The following is a 17975-nucleotide window of genomic DNA, read 5'->3' on the forward strand; positions in this document are numbered from 1 at the left end:
GACTTGTCTCCTTGTCAGTCATGATCGTCTTCAGAGGGGAGTATAGCGTGATATTATGGTACAATTCTAAAATAGTTTGATATCTTACAGTTGCATAAATCACCCTAATGTAATAACACACAACAGAAGCATAGTCAATACTCAAGAAATCTTTTTTTCATAATTTAGTCATCGTGTTTATTCAACTCCAGAAAGCACTATTACAGTACAATAAAGTATTCCTTTTCTCATGTCATACATCTATTTATATTTATATGCTGTACAAAATGTCTGTATGTACATGTTAACACTGATGCGGTCACTGGTTTTTAGACACACCTTCATTGCCTAGGACATTTCATGGTCAGCCCTGACGGGTCACACTCATTGGTGGAGTCTGAATGGATGGGTCTGCCCACTGATATGAAGAAGCTTCATAAGGAGATCCTTGCTGTTTTCTGATTGGCTAAGAGGGGTGTCCTCATCTTCACCATCCAGACAGGATTGGTCAATGGCACAGCCCTCTGAAAAAAGACACAATGTACTTTTTTGAAATCAGACTTTTTAACATACACACACAGTTCACATGCCTAACCTGAATTACAGTTTCAGTGAATGCCAACGTTTTTCATATCTACTGTCCAGCAGTTGAACACATATGACCGTTGTCTTGATAGTTCCACAGGATACAGAGAGCAACTCTACTGCATAACCATCTTCTCCATTCATTTAACATTATTTTCTCAATAGAACATAAGGAATGTAATGTGGGCCTGTGTAGGTATTTTGTCTTTGTGAGAGTTGGTATGGATGAAAATGGATGGGTCTCTTCCTCCAAATCGCAGTTCACTTGAAAGTATAGATTATGTCAAGAGAAGGAACATAAGAAAAGCTTTAGTGTGTGTTATAGCTTAGTAAGAGCCTTGAGTAAGGCTGAGTTGGTGTTGGCCTCCTCACCTGAGTCGCAGCAGATGCCTGGGGCAGCGCAGTGTCCGTCCTCGGAGCCGCAGGCTCGGCCACCGGCCTCGCAGGGGGAGGGCAGGAAGTTCTCCTCCAGGCAGCGGGCCGTCTCAGGGGAACCAAGGTAGCAACCCATCCCCTCCCCGCAGCAGATGCTGGGGCCGAAGCAGCGACCTCTGTCCCCGGGCCCACACGGCAGGCACTGCGAAGGGGAGAACAGGGCTGTCAATACTGCAAATGCATGGACCAGCACCACTTCAGTGTAAAATGGAGTAAGATGGCTGATAGTTGAAGGAATATATACAGGCAAGCAAACTCCAGCATAAGATACAATGATGAAATATTTGGAGCTCAAGGTCAAGGACATACCAAAGATATTCTAACAATGGGAAGGTATAGAACTCCTTTCACTAAGACAAACTATGCACCCTTCTTAAGGCAACATACATACAGGCAAAATATCTCCGAAATCTGCAATTCAACACCTCTGACCCTAGACTAGATGGATCATTCATAAACGGCTTGTGCTATCAGTGGGTATATTACATGAAGCAAATAGGGCATAGTAAAATAGGCAACCTTTCTTAAAATGTGGTCTTTTATGCTCCAGACATGAATGATCCTAAACAAACCTTTCTGGGTAGGTCCTGTAGAGCCCTTTTGCCTCCGATGGGGCAGTTGGAGATGTAGCAGGCTGTGCAGACAGACAGAAGGCACAGCAGGCAGAAGACCAATCCTGGGGCTCCAGACATAACTGATGGTGCGGAGGGGAGAGACCAGGAGAGAGGCAGAGAGGAGGAATGCAGCAGGATTTTAACATAAAATAACACATTCAACTCTATCAGAGGATTCAGTCTGAGCCATCCATAGAAATATCAAATTTTCTCTGGCTCTATTTTGGAATAAATACCAATTTAAAGCTTTATAAAGGCAGAGGTTTTGCATTATAAACATCAAACAAACTTACTTTATTGAGGTTGATGGTTGAAGGTCTGAGGTGCTGTTAGCGTTGATTCAGGAGGGAAGATGCTTCTTTGGTCCTTGCCATGAAACGAAGCCCTTATATACGTCTTAAAACACCTGGAGACATGATGTGGGTCTGTATCTACCTATTAACAGTGATCATCATCGGATTAATTGTGTGACCTGGTGGGGTCAGTGGAATGGGCTCCGTGATGCCCTGTAATGAGGGGTGAGGTTTTAATGGAGATCACCCGTGACCATGCATAAGGACATTGTGGCTAGAAGACCGGACAAGGTTAAGTGGCTAGTGGTCAGATTTTAAAGATAGAAAAAAAAAAGAAGTCTAGCCCTTTGGTCAGCCAGGTGCCATGTTGCGAGAGCAATGCAAGATGTTTTTCAGTATTCCAGAGTAAGCACTCAGGCTTTGAAAAATGCAGAGAAACCGGTCAGATTAAATGGCTGCCTGCAGTTGCTGCTCACACTTGAGGAGATCTGGCCCTGACCTGCCGTGACCTGTCGGTGTTTTCTTTAGTTCATGGGTTCACTTAGGATAAAATATGGGGCAGGGAGAGGCCAAGTCTGACAACATCTCACTTAAGTGTATGAAAAACAAATTATATAATTTATAATATCAAAGAAGATTAGCCAAATCCTTTCTGACTCCTCACACTGTAGTCTAGGCTTCATCATTATACTTAGTAGCCTACCTCATACCTGTTCAGTTTAGTTATTGAGATATTTAAATGAGTAAAAATGATAACGTAGCCTACTTCTACAGTTTGGTCACAGTCTGGTCTAATTAGACACGTAGCAGAGGGTGCATGTGATTGGGAGATAAATAATGGTGGTAATAGTGGCGGGTCATACATTTAATAAGATCATCATTGTAACACCTTATATCCCAATCATTTGGGAATAATTGCTTTAATGATGTTCAGGGCCACTGAATTAAAATTCATTATAAGACCACAGTCAAAAGGTGAACTGACTTAAAATAACCTAACTGACGTCGGAATCTTGACGCAATCTTCTGTCGGTGTCATATCATTAATCAGTTTTAGGCAATTAACCTACTGCTTGGCCTATTTTGAGCAAAAATGTATCCAACGAAACGTCTTTAGCTAACCCTACCTGCCAAACCCCATGGAAGATTACAGCCTTTTGGAAAAACAAAACAAGAGGATGCCTATTTCAATCTAAATGCAGAGGCCACTATCCAAATAGGTCATATTCAGATAAATTTAGGCTACAAGACATCGTCATAATAATGGCTAAATTATTATCTTTTGTCCTGGTTAACAGGAAGAGAATGGGCCTAATGTGTAACATTTGATTATATTTACTGCAAGTGAAATTGGGGCACATATTGTTTACAGTGGATTAGCCAACCGATTTCATTTTTGACTGCCGACATACAACATAGCAACTCCTCCTCTCAGATGGCGTTGCCCTCCACCTGAGCGCCGTGAGCTACAGCCAACATGGCGGAGTTTCGGTAGCTCTGTGGTGACCATCTCAGCTTCTCGTTTAACGTCAGCAGTCAAGGACTAATGAGCAAATACGTCGTATTCAGATCTTATTCTCTATTGTACAAATAAACGAGTCGTTTGTTTAAAGAGTTGTACGAGCCATACTTCCAACATTTACGTTATTGGCACAGAATCTCCAACGTCGTTGACAGACCTTAGCTCGTTGACAGGGGGAGTAGCCTATTTCGCAAGTGGATCGCGATTCTAGGTTGCGGTTTCGGAGGATCATTTTGAAATAATGTTTCTAAGGTAGGTTGAACAGAGCGACTGTTTATTGGGAACAAATTCCTCTTTGTTGTTTTTAATCCGTGGAACGACTCCTATCTTTTTAGTGACAGTCAGCTGACACGTAGCAGGTCAGCACACGATCTCCGCCGGCTGGTTATTACTGATAGGACATAAACAGCGTGACACTGAGGGGTTTTGGGCTTGCTACCGCTCGACCTATTATTTTATTAGCCTACACGTTTTTTGTCCTGCTTTGTTCTATTTCTGTGACCCATAGCCTAACCAAGACTCAGTAAGTCTCAGCATAGTTTTGTCCCGTGGAAAGCAGACATCGTCTCTTTAATTGCTCCTAAATTGTATCCATGCAGACCTATGTTATTTGGATACCACTGTATTTCTTCTGTTTATTTATACTGCAATATTTCTTTTAACATGATGGAGCGTAGGTTCCTGTGATGATGATGTCATGGCATGTTTTGACTTCCCTTTGTTGTTGTGTACAGTACGAGGCTGACTTCTCCCATATGAGATGGCCTTTAATGTGTTTTAATAATCCCGCCCCTCCCCCCTCTCAACCGTATCCCCTCCATCACTCTCAATCTCACTCTTAAATCTGATGAAAAGAGCTTCCATCATTTCCCAGCGGCCCTCTCTCACGCAGCATCAGCCTGTTGGGTGAAATACGTGTGTGTGTGTGTGCGTGTGTGTGTGTATGTATGTGTGAGAGTGCGCATGTGTGTGTGTGTGTGTGTGCACGCAGGGTATGCTATGTGTCAGGAGTAGGACTATCCTGACCAATTTTGTCTTGATCAGTCATTCATAGTCTTCTCTATTAGTGTAGTACTCATTATACTGTAGTACTGTTGGTGAAGAATAAAGTATAGTCTGGTTTACTCTTAACAGCACACACAGTCCTACAGGACTTGTGCAGCGTGGTGAGTCCATGTTTATCAGCTGACATGTAAATGCAGAGTCTATATTATTGGACAGCTCAAGTGTCTGTTTGGATATCTGATGTGATGGTAGTTTTTTTTTTCATAGGACCTGAACTGTGTGTGTGTGCATGCAGCTGAGTGTGTGTGTGTGTGTGTGTGTGTGTGCATCAGTAAAAACATGTGTGTGAATGAGTGAGTGTTTTGCCTTTATGACCACAGGGCATATGCTGGCATTCCAGGAATGACTGAAATATCCTGGTCATCTCAGCTGTTGCTGAACCACACCCCAGCAGTATGACTTCTGAGAGCTTCCTCACGGACTTACATAGTTTTACAGTACAGACAACATCCCGACACCTCATAATGTCCCCTGCCTGAGTGATACTAACCCTCTCGTACTAGCGGTTAGTTCCCTCTCTCAGACTGAGGGAGTGGATAAAACTGAGGCCTGTGTGCCCAGAGGCCTGTTGTGACATCTATTACTCATTGCTGTTTAGGATGGGAAACTACAACTCACAGAATGCCATTGGCCCAGGTTGTGAGGATATGCCATGTACATATACTTATTCCCCCAAACTATATTCGCTAACTGAGATGAATCACTCCCTTTCTGTCTGTCTACCTGCCTGTCTGTCTGTCTGTCTGTCTGTCTGTCTCTCTCTCTCTCTCTCTCTCTCTCTCTCTCTCTCTTTCTTTCTCTCTCAGGTAATCCTTGGGGTGCCCTCTCCTCACATTTATCTTCTCCACCTCCCTCCCATCGCTGCGGCAACAGCAACCGTGATGTCATCCGCCTCAGCCGTACCCCCTCCGCCCGGTTCCGGGGTGGCCCCCCCTCTGGACACTCTGTCAGTGTCGTCGCTGCTGTCGGACGACCTGGAGGGGGAAGGGGAGGGGGCGGAGGAGGGGGAGCTGGGTGACCTGGAAGTGAACCCGTACGATGGGCTGCCCTTCTCCTCGCGCTACTACAGCCTGCTGGAGCAGCGACGCCACCTGCCTGTCTGGAGTCTGAAGTACAGCCTGCTTGAGCACCTGGAGGAGCACAGCATGGTAGTCCTGAGCGCACCCAGTGGCTCTGGCAAGAGCACCCAGGTGAGAACAGATGCTATAGTCCACCGGTGAGAGAAGAGAGAGGTGAGTCTATATTACATGTATGAGAGCACCCAGGTGAGACCAGATACTATAGTCTATATTACATGTATGAGAGAGTCCAGGTGAGAACAGATACTATAGTCTATATTACATGTATGAGAGCACCCAGGTGAGAACAGATACTATAGTCTATATTACATGTATGAGAGAGTCCAGGTGAGAACAGATACTATAGTCTATATTACATGTTTGAGAGCACCCAGGTGAGACCAGATACTATAGTCTATATTACATGTATGAGAGCACCCAGGTGAGAACAGATACTATAGTCTATATTACATGTATGAGAGAGTCCAGGTGAGAACAGAGGAGACTTTTAACTTGAATCTTCAGTAAATGCATGGATGAGGCTCTCAGGGTGGAAGGTCTCTGTCTCTGTAGCCAATAATGTTCAGCCAAACAGACACAACCACAAAAACACACGGACGGACACACACACACACACACAGGTCAAACTTCTCTGTGTCTGCCTCCCACGCTGTTTCACTCTCATACACATACACAACCCATACACATCCTCTCATCCTTTTTGTCATCTTCTTGTCCTCTCTGTCATCTTTCTCTTCCTCTCCCTCTCCCTCTCCCTCTCCCTCTCTTTCTCCCACTCTCCTGTCCTCTGCGCAGGTCCCCCAGTGGGGTGTGGAGTACGCTCTCTCTCAGCAGTTTGCTGATGGGCTGGTGTGTTGCTGCCAGCCATACGCGGCGGCTGCCTGCAGTTTGGCCCTGCGGGTGGCCGATGAGATGGACCTGAGCCTGGGCCTGGAGGTGGGCTACAGAGTGCCCCACGACGACGGCTGCACCCCAGACACACTGCTCAGGTGAGCCCAAACACCAGACACACTGCTCAGGTGAGCCCAAACACCAGACACACTGCTCAGGTGGGCCCGAACACCAGACACACCAGGGGGTCAGGGGTCACTCTAAGGCAGACCTGGGCAAAGTGCGGCCCAAGGGCAATTTGCGGCCCGTTGGTTGTCCCTGTGCGGCCCGCAGAGGTCAATTGTAAATTAGGAATCAAATGTAAATACCTGTACCTATTATACGGCTCTTCAGAATGTTCCAAAAAGTTCAGTTGATTTGAATGGGCCATCCCAACGTTAGCAGGTCTGTAATTTCTTTATATTCACTGCTGCGAAAAATGTATGACTGCTGTCATTGGCAACGGGTTTTGTGCTTCTAATTCACATCTTTTATATCATTCCGCCACGCAAGTAGTCCGGTCATTTAACGTAACTGAAAGTCATTGAAACTTGAAGTTAAAAGGTGGGTTGCTTCGCATTTGCGTGAAGAACTAAACGGCAACAAAATCATTAAAAAGAGGTATTTTGGAGAAATGTCTTCTATTGTTTTGGCAAGTAACCGTATAATAAGCGGGATATTTTTTTATTTCCGTCCGTAGGCCTACATTCGTGCGTGTGGGCGTACCTGCGACCATTTGCGCTGATAAAAATTGATATTACTATTAATTTGTATACTTATACTATTGCATTGCAAGCTTGCTCTCGTGTGTGTGTGTGTGCCATGTGTATTGATCGTATGGGAACACCTTTAATACTGCAAAAACATGCTCATTTTCAAAATCGTTTTGGTGAATGTTGATTAAATGTTGATTAAATAATGTTGGCGTTTTTACTATGCCTGCACCACATTTTTTTGATAGCCTAAATGTAACATCTACTCTTACCAGTAGCAGTTAATCAAAACCATACAATTTAATGTTTTTTTATACAGAGATACAACTTATATTGAGCAGAATTGAGTTCAGCCTATTGGTCCGGCCCTCCACAACAGTCCCACTATCTCATGTGGCCCCTTGGGGAAATTAATTGCCCACCCCTGCTCTAAGGGCAGATTCTGCCTTGACTTACATTTGCATTTACTTTTAATTTGATGCATTTGGCAAACGCTTTTTTCCAAAGCAACTTAGAAGTCAAATACAACACTCAAGGTATAGTATGTTAGGAGGTCCAATGAGAGTAAGCACCACCGGACTAATCCTAGTCAACATGACAAGTCCTGAGAGCAAAGTGTAGTTTTTTTAGGAGATCATTGTGAGGGATAAGCTTGAAGTGCAGACATTACTGCTCGCGGTACAATCTTAAAATAAAAGTACGATTTTATAACCTAATCAGTCATTTATCTTGTTCTTACATAGAACCGTAGAGGGTAGGAATTTTGAAGCTTTTTCTGTCCTACATAGCACCATTCTGGGTTTTAAATAGAACATTAAGGGACTCCTTTAGGTGAAGTAGCAGAAGAAGCCTGAAGGCATAATGAAGGATGACTTTGCCAAAGTCACAGAAAGGGACATCCTCCTACAGCCAGCACTGCCAGGCATATACACTGGTATTCTGACATCCTCTTGTCTCTAACTGCCCTTTCAGACTCAGTGAGTGGGTAACCCAGAGAAGAGGCTTGTTGTGGCATTTCTCATTCATTAAACAGTTTGAGATGGGAAACTACAACTACAACTCCCAGATTGCCTTCGCCACAGGTCATGAGGATAGGCCTTGCACATTTACCCTACCCGTTGTGTTCCCCCAAAGCTGGAATCGCTAACAGAGATGAATGTCTCTGTCCCTCTGGTCCCCCTCCGCTAGGTTTGAGACGGACGACCTGCTGCTGGGCGACATGATGTCAGACCCTCTGCTGCGTCAGTACGGCGTGCTGGTTCTGGACGAGGTGCAGGAGCGGACGCTGGCCACCGACGTGCTGCTGGGGCTGCTGCGTGACGTGTGTCGCCAGCGCGAGGAGCTCCGCGTAGTCGTGCTCTCCCACCCCAAGGCCGCCCCCGCCATCGCAGCCTTCCTCGGGGAGAACGTGCCCCTCCTCGCCCTCCCGCCCCCTGAGGACCCCCCCAGCCTGGAGACCGTGTACCGCGACCCCCCCGCGGGAAGAGAGCCGGCGGCGGTCTCCTGCCATATGGTGCTGGATCTGCACCGCCGGGGGGAGGAAGGAGACATCATCGTGTTCCTCCCCAGTGCACAGGTGTGTGTGTGTGTGTGTGTGTGTGTGTGTGTGTGTGTGTGTGTGTGTGTGTGTGTGTGTGTGTGTGTGTGTGTGTGTGTGTGTGTGTGTGTGTGTGTGTGTTTAGTGCATATATGTATTGTGTGTCATGGATATGCACAACAGGGGTGTAGAGGGATCATAGTGTTCCTCCCAATTGCACAGGTGTCAGTGGGGGGGGGGGGTTTGTGTCTATGTTTTAGTGCATATAAATATTGTGTGTCATGAATGTGCACAACAGGGAAGTAGAGGGGGACATCATAGTTTTCCTCCCAAATTCACAGGTGTGTGAGTGTGTTGGCATTTACGTGGATGTCATTATTTATGTTTGGGTGCATATATGTGAGTGTGTGTTTGTATATGTTGGATCTATGTAACTGCTTCTTAGATGTATATAAATATTTGTGTGCACCGTAAGTTTTATGTTTGTAGATGAGTGTATGTGTTTGTGTAGCCTCATTAGAGCATATCGAGCTGTTAAAATGTTTGTGTGTGTGTGTGTGTGTGTGTGTGTGGTGTGTGTGTGAATATGTAGCCTTGTGAGTACATGTATTGATGGTGAAGTAGGTCTGTGTGTGTAGCCTTGTGACTTTGTGTGTGTGTGTGTGTGTGTGTGTGTGTGTGTGTGTGTGTGTGTGTGTGTGTGTGTGTGTGTGTGTGTGTGTGTGTGAGAATATGTAGCCTTGTGAGTTCATGTATAGGTGGTGAAGTAGGTCTGTATCTGTAGCCTCGTGACTGTGTCTGTTTGTGTGTGTGGTGTGTGTGTGTGTGTGGTGTGTGCCACTATAGCCTAAGGCCAGGTCTTAATCTCATTACTCTTCCTTTTATACAACTGATGCGTGGCTGTGGCTGATAACTCCCTGCTGCTGGGCTTTCATCTCTCCTCTCACTTTTCTCTCTCTTTCCCTCTCTTTGTCTCTTGACCCTCTTCACTCTCTTTCTCTCTCTCTCTGAGGCTTTTTAAACAGACTGTTCAAGGCAGGAATGTCGCGCCTTTAGGATAAATGGTACAAACACGGAATGGGGGGGTCATTGTTTTTCCGCCTCTGAGCCTGCAGCGGAGGTAGTCACAGAGTCGGATCGACGTCTGTGTAGAAGGGAGAGCCTGCATGGTGGGATCGGTGTGTGACGCAGCCTAGCAGCTAAGCAAACCAAAGCCAAACTGTGTCATCAGAACACACGAATCAGACATGATAAGCATAAACCTGTTGTACACGACGCACACCAACGTTGTTTGAGTCTGAACATAGCTGTAAATGTACACGGTTTGCAAGAGGCCACCCATGCTAAGTTCACCCTTCATTGTTTTTGAAAGTAACATGCATGTTAGGGCGCATTCGAGACAACTCTGAATTCGGAATGGACGACATGATATTTCCTAGCTCTGATTTTAATGTAATTCAAATGTAAACACATCAGTGGATCTCACGCATTTAAAAAGGTTTTTAACCTTTGATACAGTCAAGGTCTCTATTAAGCTCTGTTATGTTCGTTGCCATATTGATATCGATGTCAGATTGATTAAATGACGTGCCTCACTTCAGCCGGGAATATTTATTTTTCTCAGAGAGTCAGAGCTCCAACTTCAAGTGGCGTTCTAGTACGCCTTTACCACCGGAATGCCACCATGCGGTCTAAAAACACACATTTGGCATCATGCTGGCTTTGTCTGGTTCAGTGTAAAGAAGCAAATCTTGCATAATGAGGGTTCTTCTTAACAGCAATATAGAAGGATCTCTGTTTAAAAGGGTCAGCTCTCTCTCTCTCTCTCTGTTCCACTTTCTCACACTGTGTCATGCATGCCTTTATTTCCCGAAGGCTTGTACTTATTATAATCCACTGGGTGTGATGGCTTTCTCTCTAATTTTATCATCTGATATTGTTCCTCTCGATTCACCCCCCCAAGGAGTTGTTTCTGTCTCTCCTGTCTCTTTTGTTCTTCCCATACATGCTCTCTTTCTCCGTTGCTCTCTCTATCTCTCTCTGTCTTTCTCCTCTGGTTTCACTGACGGTGGCCTTGTGAAACATTAATCCTCAAAATGGCACCAGTGTTACAGGTGTCTCAGGTGACACCACCAAACCCACTAGAGCTCACACCAGAGAAAAGAATCCACTTTTATCCCTATATCTCTGTCTATCTGTCTTACACACACACACACACACACACACACACACACACACACACACACACACACACACACACACACACACACACACACACACACACACACACACACACACACACACACACTCCCACACTCCCTTTATGTCAACACCACCCCACCCTGAGGCTTTGCTCCTGATCACACTCCATGTTTCTGGTGTGGTGCAGAGGGGCCGGGATGTGGCAACTGGAGCCACTGGCACGGGTGATCTGGTTAGGCCCTGTGTGTGTGTGTGTGTGTGTAGTGTGTGTGTGTGTGTGAGTGTGTACCCAAAGCATTCAGGCTGGGTAAACGTAGTTAAGGCAGCAGGGCAGCTCTGTCTATGGTCCACTTCAGAGATGAGATAGACTCTGGGACTGGTGTGCTGTGTGAGTGAGTGGGTGTGTGTGTGTTTAGAAGAAGTCAGAGTGAAGTAGAAGCTCTGATAGACAGGAAAGAGAGGAGGAGCTGTCAGTCAGCCTTCCCTTCAAACTACACCACCAACAATCCCTTTAAGAAGACCACACCCACTCAGCTGCCACAAGTAGCAAATGATAGCCTAACTTAGAAGTCTAATGCCAATGTGTGTGTGTGTGTGTGTGTGTGTGAGAGAGAGAGATAATCTTTTTGTGTGTGTGTGATCTCACCTCACAGCTGAGCTGTTTAACAGTTGTTACTAAAAGCTGATGACTCATTTTCACATTTGTTTGTTTGTGACTAAATTAGGAACTGTGTGAACTTGAAGTGTGAGTTTGTCTGCCTCTGGCCTCCCCAGTGGTGCAGTTATTAGTGTAGCTGCATTCTGAGCCGTGTAGCAGAATTATTCTACCCTACAGCTATACTTATTTCAGTGGTGACATTGAACTACATTCACAGCCAGGCACTTGATAATCCTCGGTTTCAACAGTAGCTCTTCAGTCAGGAGGATAATGAGTAACATAATCTAAAATGTTGTCATCATCATCAAGCACCAATTCAGCTATCTTATATTTTCCCAGGGGACTGGCATTGATGGCTGCACTGAATACAAATGAGAAAAAAAAAGACATTAGGGGGCGACAGTGGTACAGTGGTAGAGAAGTCGTTTAGTAATCAGAAGGTTGCTAGTTCGATTCCCTGTCGAAGTGTCCTTGAGCAAGACACTGAACCCCTAATTGCTCCTGATGTGCAGTGTGCCATCAGTTAAAAAATGTAAAATGTGTATACATTGTAAGTCGCACATATGTAAGTCGCTTTGGATAAAAGCGTCTGCTAAATGACTAAATGTAAATGTAAACATTAGAGCTAAGCAATTAGTTCAGCTCTACTGAGCTTTTATCAGTGTAATTGTTCTTGTTTTGGATTGATCTTTTATCTTAATTAGCTCGACACATCTGATTTTGCTCAAGAGGGCCTTTATAGATGAGTTCATGGCTTTTTCACAAGGGTTTGATAGTGTGATACAGTGGTCATTCTGAGAAACAGGGCTGAAAACCGCTCTCCTCTCCTCTTCCTCCCCCGTGGCCTCAGGACATAGAGGAGTGCGCCGCCCTGCTGGAGAAGGAGTGTGTTGCGCTCAGCCCTCAGCTAGGGTCCCTACGGGTGCAGCCGCTGCACGCGAGGCTGGGAGGGGCCACGCAGCACGTGTACGACAGTGAGGCCGAGGTGCAGGAGGGGAACGCGGAGGGCCTGGAGGGGGGGTCAGAGCTGGAGGTGGCGGGCCCCACCCTCAGACGCAGGGTCATCCTCACAGACGCCCTGGGGGAGGCGTCGTTCTCTATGCCCGGTGTGCGCTACGTCATCGACACGGGCCTCCTGCTCAAGACTGTGAGTCCACTGACTGCATGATTTGAGTTTCACAAGGTTTCACATGAATGTATTTATATGATGGTTACATGTAGTATGCAGGGCTGCCTAGAATCTATACTGAAACTACGTTTTTTTTTTCTTCTCCTAATTCTCCCATGTCCTCCAGGTGTACAGCCCACAAATCAGAGCAGACTCGCAGATCCTTCGGCCAATCAGCAAGCACCAGGCTGACATGCGCACTGAGCGAATCAACAGCAGTCTTCCTGGTGAGCCTGAGCACTGTCAGCTAGTCTTTCCAATGATCAGCTGGCTTCTGAAACAGCCTGGCCCTCATCTGGCATGCACATCTGCACCAAATCACCGCCAGATCGAGGCTAGATTTCACAGACACAGGTGGACTGACTTCTATCTGTGGAGATCACACCCTGGTGCAGGATTTAGTACAGGTCCACACACACCGGCTTTCCATACTCACATCCCATTTCCATGGGCTTCCCTTTCTAATGGCAGATGAGGGCAGATTCTGGCCCTTCCCTCACGCATTCAGTGTGTGTGGGTCTGCTGGTCTGCTCATCCGCTGGCTACAGTTGGCCTCCGTGCTGAGACCACAATCATATTGTCATAACTGGTCTGCAGCTAGAGACGTTGACTGACTCAGTATTAAGTAGCACCCCCCCATCTCTGTCCCCTGTGCCAGGTGTGAGCATCAGTCTTTCTGTTTCTAATTGGGCTGCAGGCAAAGAGGTCACTTTTTTTTACTATAGCAAAGATAATGATGTGGATGACCACTGACCGACTCAGCATTAATTACCCCCTTCTCTCTGACCCCTGTGGCAGGTTTGTGCATCCGTATGTACCCCCAGTCGCTGTATGAGGAGGGCATGCCTGCGTCGCGCTGCCCCAGCGTGGTGGAGGACAACCTGAGCCACCTGGTGCTGCTGCTCAAGCGCCTGGACATCGCTGACATGGGCCAGTGCAAGTTCCTGGACCGGCCAGGTGAGAGAGAGACACGCGCCTGGAGACGGCTCAGTCTGGTGCAGGTCTGGCATGGACCCCGTCCAAATTAGGCGTGACAGACAAACTCCTATACAATAGAGGGAGATATGTATGATAAATCTACTAGGAAAACTGCCGGATGCTGTAGAACCGATTTGATCATGTCTGTTAGTTTGATTGCTTCACTACGAGTCAGAAACACTGAAATATATTTTGGTTTATTGTTTATTTTACTGGTATTTTGGTTATATATCTCCCATCTCAGTTTGGTAATATATTTTAGCTTGCTGATACTCGAGGGATGTGTTGCGGTTAATTGATACATGGTGGTGTGTTGATAGTTCTGTGCTCCATTGTGATGTTTGGGTCAGCTCCTGAGGCGCTGATGCAGGCTCTGGAGGACCTGGATTACCTTGCAGCTCTAGACGATGACGGGAACCTATCCGAGGTGGGCATCATCATGTCCGAGCTGCCCCTGGAGCCCTCGCTGGCCAAGGCGCTCATCGCGGCCTGCGAGTTCGACTGCGTGAGCGAGCTGCTCACCATCGCCGCCATGCTAACAGGTGACTTTGACTCTCCCATAGTCAGGCAGACCAATCAGACGCACAATGCCCCAGTGTGCTCCCGTTAACTCAGGGTGGCGATATATATCAGTGGCAGGAAGTTCATAGGAGTCCAAATGACTTGCATTGGTAGATGACCTCTCTGGATTTAAAGTAACAGATCTGTCCAGTAGTAAGGTGTTATCTGGGATTGGGCCCCTGTGATCCCTCCTGGTAAAGCCTCTGGAAGGATCAAACGCAGACAGCTCACCCATGAAACCACTTAAGCTAACAGTAACTGACAGTTAGCTAAACCTACTTACTGGTTGCAGTAGCAAATCCACATCATAGCATGTGGAGCATGGCTGGCTGTGTTTCGTTGATTTATCTGGTTGTGTGTACGCGATGCATGGTAATGGGGTGGGATTCACTGGATCGGGGTCAGTGGCATTGTAATTACATGATAAATCAGATGAGATTTATTCTATTGAGGAAAACGGCTACTGATCACTTGACTGGGGATTTTTGTCCAGTAATGTCTGTATTTATACTCTCTCTCTCTGTGTGTGTGTGTGTGTGTTTGTTTGTTTGTTTTTGTTTTATCTCAGCTCCTCCATGTTTCCTGACGCCTCCACCCAATAAGGAGGAGGCGGCAGCCACACATAGACGAACTCTACTGCATCCAGAGGGAGACCATCTCACCCTCATCAACGTCTACAACGCTTACATCCAGCGTGAGTCTCTCTCTCTCCCTCTCACACACACTCTTAATAACCCTCAACAGCATCTGCAATGCTGTAATTTTCAATGTATCCGGTGTTAGTCTCATGCATCCCACATGGCTCCACATTGAACACACACACACACACACACACACACACACACACACACACACACACACACACACAAACAAAGAAGTTGTCAGATGGCAGATTGGTATTCAGATTAAACTGAATCTGGACTTTCAGACAATGAAGATGAAGCCTGGTGTGCCACTAACTACATCAACGCCTCTGCACTACAATTGGCTGTGGTCATCAGGGCGGAGCTACTTGAGGTGATGCAGCGAATCGAGTTGCCCGTCTCTCCCCCTGCGTTTGGTTGTCAGGACAACAGCACCAACATCAAACGAGCCCTCATCTCAGGCTTCTTCCTCAAGGTGATCTTAACATTTCACTGGGTGATCTCTAAGGGGAAATCACATTAGAAATAAAGAACAAGCAATGAGTAAGAACTGAGCATCATCAGTGTTAATGTTTTACATTATAGTACTGATTAAACCTGCATTAACATGTTTTCATTAAGTCTTTTAAAGCATAAAAAAATAAAACACATGACCTGACTGTGATTTGAAATGATGTCCTTTCAACAGCAGAAAACAACTTCCTCATGTTGCCATTTGTGCATAACACAGTGTGTTACAAAATCGACAAATATGGGCTGGTTGCCTAATATATGTTTTAGTCTGATTTTCTCTCTCTCCCCATCAGGTGGCTCATGATGTTGACGGCTCAGGTAACTATCTGCTGTTGACGCACCGGCACGTTGCTCATCTGCATCCGTTCTCCTCGTACCGCTGCCGCCGGCCGCAGCCCAGCCCGCCCACCTGGGTGCTGTACCACGACTTCACGATCTCCCATGACAACTGCATCTGCACCGTCTCCGAGATACACCCCCACATGTAAGCACCGGTCCAGTTGCCTCTGTCTCCAGCTTAGAGCCGCTCTGTCAGGCTCAGCCTCCTGAGGCACTTACCCGCTGGGGATGTTTCTTGTGTTGTTGCTTTGAATTGAACAGCAGTAAACCCAACAGATATTAAAAATGAGCCTTCAAAGTTCTTCAAATGTTAACACGCTTGTGTAATCGTCTGCCCAGGGATGTGCACCCTTTTGCATACAACAGTACATGTGAAGCCAGATTTGTATGGTTTAGAAAGGCAATGCCAGTGTTTTCCTCTAACTCAGTGCCCTCTGTATCTGTGTGCCCTGCAGGCTGGTAGAACTGGCACCTACGTATTACCTGGGTAACCTGCCATCCAGCGAGGGCAGAGACTTCCTTATGGAGCTACGGCAGAGCCTCCTGCCTCCAGACGACCCGGACGAGGGGGGCACAGAAGGGGCAAAGTGTCGGGACGAGGTGGCGTCGGACTCACGGAATCAGGACAGCACAGAGATGTGCCTGCTTCAGTGACGGCCCAGTAGAACCCCACTCTGGACCTGCAATGCACTCTGGGATATCAGGACCTTCCCAGTCACACCAGTGTAGATGCTTCACAGCTGAAGACTGTGAGGAAGGACATCATTTTAAAACCGAAGTTTACAGAAAGATTAAAGACAAAAGCAAAACAAAAAGGGGAGAATGGGGGTCGATGTGGGAGATTTTTTTTTAATATTAAAACATCCTGAACTTCTAGAGACTTTTTGGTGTCCAAGACACATGAGGGTCAAGCCATAGTGTACGGTTCCATAGAAATGCGTAACTATGCAGTGTGTCACACTGTTCTTAGATCATCTACATGCCTTTTTTCCCACAATGAGCGTCACCAAGTCCCTTTGTGGAGACAGGGGATTGACATTTATCTGATAACGGAGCCACCACAAAGCTGAAGCCCTTTACATCTAATGTATGTGTTAGCCAGAGGTGCCACTCCTGTTGGTCTCGGGGTGGGTTGGACAGGTCCGTTTGGTGGGGGTGGGGGTCTGGTTTCTGAGAGCATTTCCCTATTGATTTTGCCCAGGCTGGAGGGCAGGTTTGACTTCCTGTGGACTGGTGCAGTCTGGAGATGTTGGGAGTCGAGTTTCACCGTGTGCTTCTGAAGGCCCAACACAGGCCAGTTTTTCAAAGCATTTCCACTGGTAATCGAATATCCTTTTTCACAACCCAGCATCATAGCTAGCTCAACACTTTCAAAAATGTTGTGATGTTGATGTAAATATCACAAGATCAGAATTGCAATATCAGCTTTGTCAGACTTTAAAATGTGTGCAGCCATCTGCAGGGCACATACAGTCACATCATGTTGGTGCGAGGGAAGAGAGAAAACTGGTGACCAGCCCATAAGAGCAAAGGCACTTCTTTTCACCCTGGTTGTACAGTATAACTCACCACTGACATTCCCCACAAATCATTTGATATTTGCAGAGTGAAAATGAGATTATGGACGTCATCTGGGTGTTTTAAATCATGTTAATGGACTGCCGGTTGATGCCCTGTATCATTTCAGGTTATTTCTGTACGCTATTTGAGTCTTTGCCTGACCTTTTGATCTGTGCACTGGTCTTGGTGAAAGTCTAGGAGAAGTATTAAATCAATCAGGATGTCTGACTTTTACATTTAAGTACATTTAAGATTGACTAAATGTAGAATTGGATTACAAAATCCAACCCGTCTGAACATTCAAGCTCAAAAATATTTTCACATGTCCTATCCAATCTTATATTCCATATTACGCATACTGAGATTTTTGAAAAACTGGCCTTATGGTTGTGCAGGGGATTCTCCTGTTGCTTCGAGCTTCCATTTCGCTGAGTCTTGAAAGCAATTTTTATGATGTTCTATTGAATTCAGTTTGGTTTGTACTGTTGTTTGTATTTTTGCCTCAAATGTGCTCTATTGTTTTAAAACCCTGATATTTTTGTGTGTGAATTATGGCAATCAAAATATATATATATATTGCAGTTGTTAACTTGTGGGTGGGGGGAAGAATAAAAACCTTGAATCTGTTCTTGTCCTGAATGTTCTGTACGCCATCACATC

General features: G+C 46.0%; 2 protein-coding genes across 3 annotated transcripts; one reads left to right on the forward strand and one right to left on the reverse strand.

The window, feature by feature from the left end:
• Positions 1–338: 338 nt before the first annotated feature.
• On the reverse strand, positions 339–2839 carry oxt (oxytocin). Of its 2 annotated transcripts, XM_012814292.3 has the most exons (3): positions 1572–2839; positions 937–1141; positions 339–503 (listed from the first exon to the last, which is right to left on the reverse strand). In XM_012814292.3, exons 1-3 carry the CDS (start codon positions 1689–1691, stop codon positions 364–366), a joined length of 465 nt encoding a protein of 154 aa, XP_012669746.1. In that variant the 5' UTR covers positions 1692–2839; the 3' UTR covers positions 339–363. The 2 variants fall into 2 exon arrangements, with proteins under 2 accessions (XP_012669746.1, XP_031433634.1); XM_031577774.2 differs by having other exon boundaries at positions 937–1658.
• Positions 2840–3337: 498 nt separating this feature from the next.
• On the forward strand, positions 3338–17941 carry dqx1 (DEAQ box RNA-dependent ATPase 1). The gene is made up of 12 exons (XM_031577808.2): positions 3338–3680; positions 5300–5683; positions 6368–6561; positions 8344–8731; positions 12403–12699; positions 12848–12947; positions 13519–13677; positions 14049–14240; positions 14828–14953; positions 15188–15378; positions 15710–15900; positions 16211–17941. Exons 2-12 carry the CDS (start codon positions 5375–5377, stop codon positions 16407–16409), a joined length of 2346 nt encoding a protein of 781 aa, XP_031433668.1. The 5' UTR covers positions 3338–3680; positions 5300–5374; the 3' UTR covers positions 16410–17941.
• The last annotated feature ends 34 nt before the right edge of the window (positions 17942–17975 follow it).

The sequence above is a fragment of the Clupea harengus genome, chromosome 12 (assembly GCF_900700415.2).
Source record: "Clupea harengus chromosome 12, Ch_v2.0.2, whole genome shotgun sequence".
NCBI classification, from domain to species: domain Eukaryota; kingdom Metazoa; phylum Chordata; class Actinopteri; order Clupeiformes; family Clupeidae; genus Clupea; species Clupea harengus.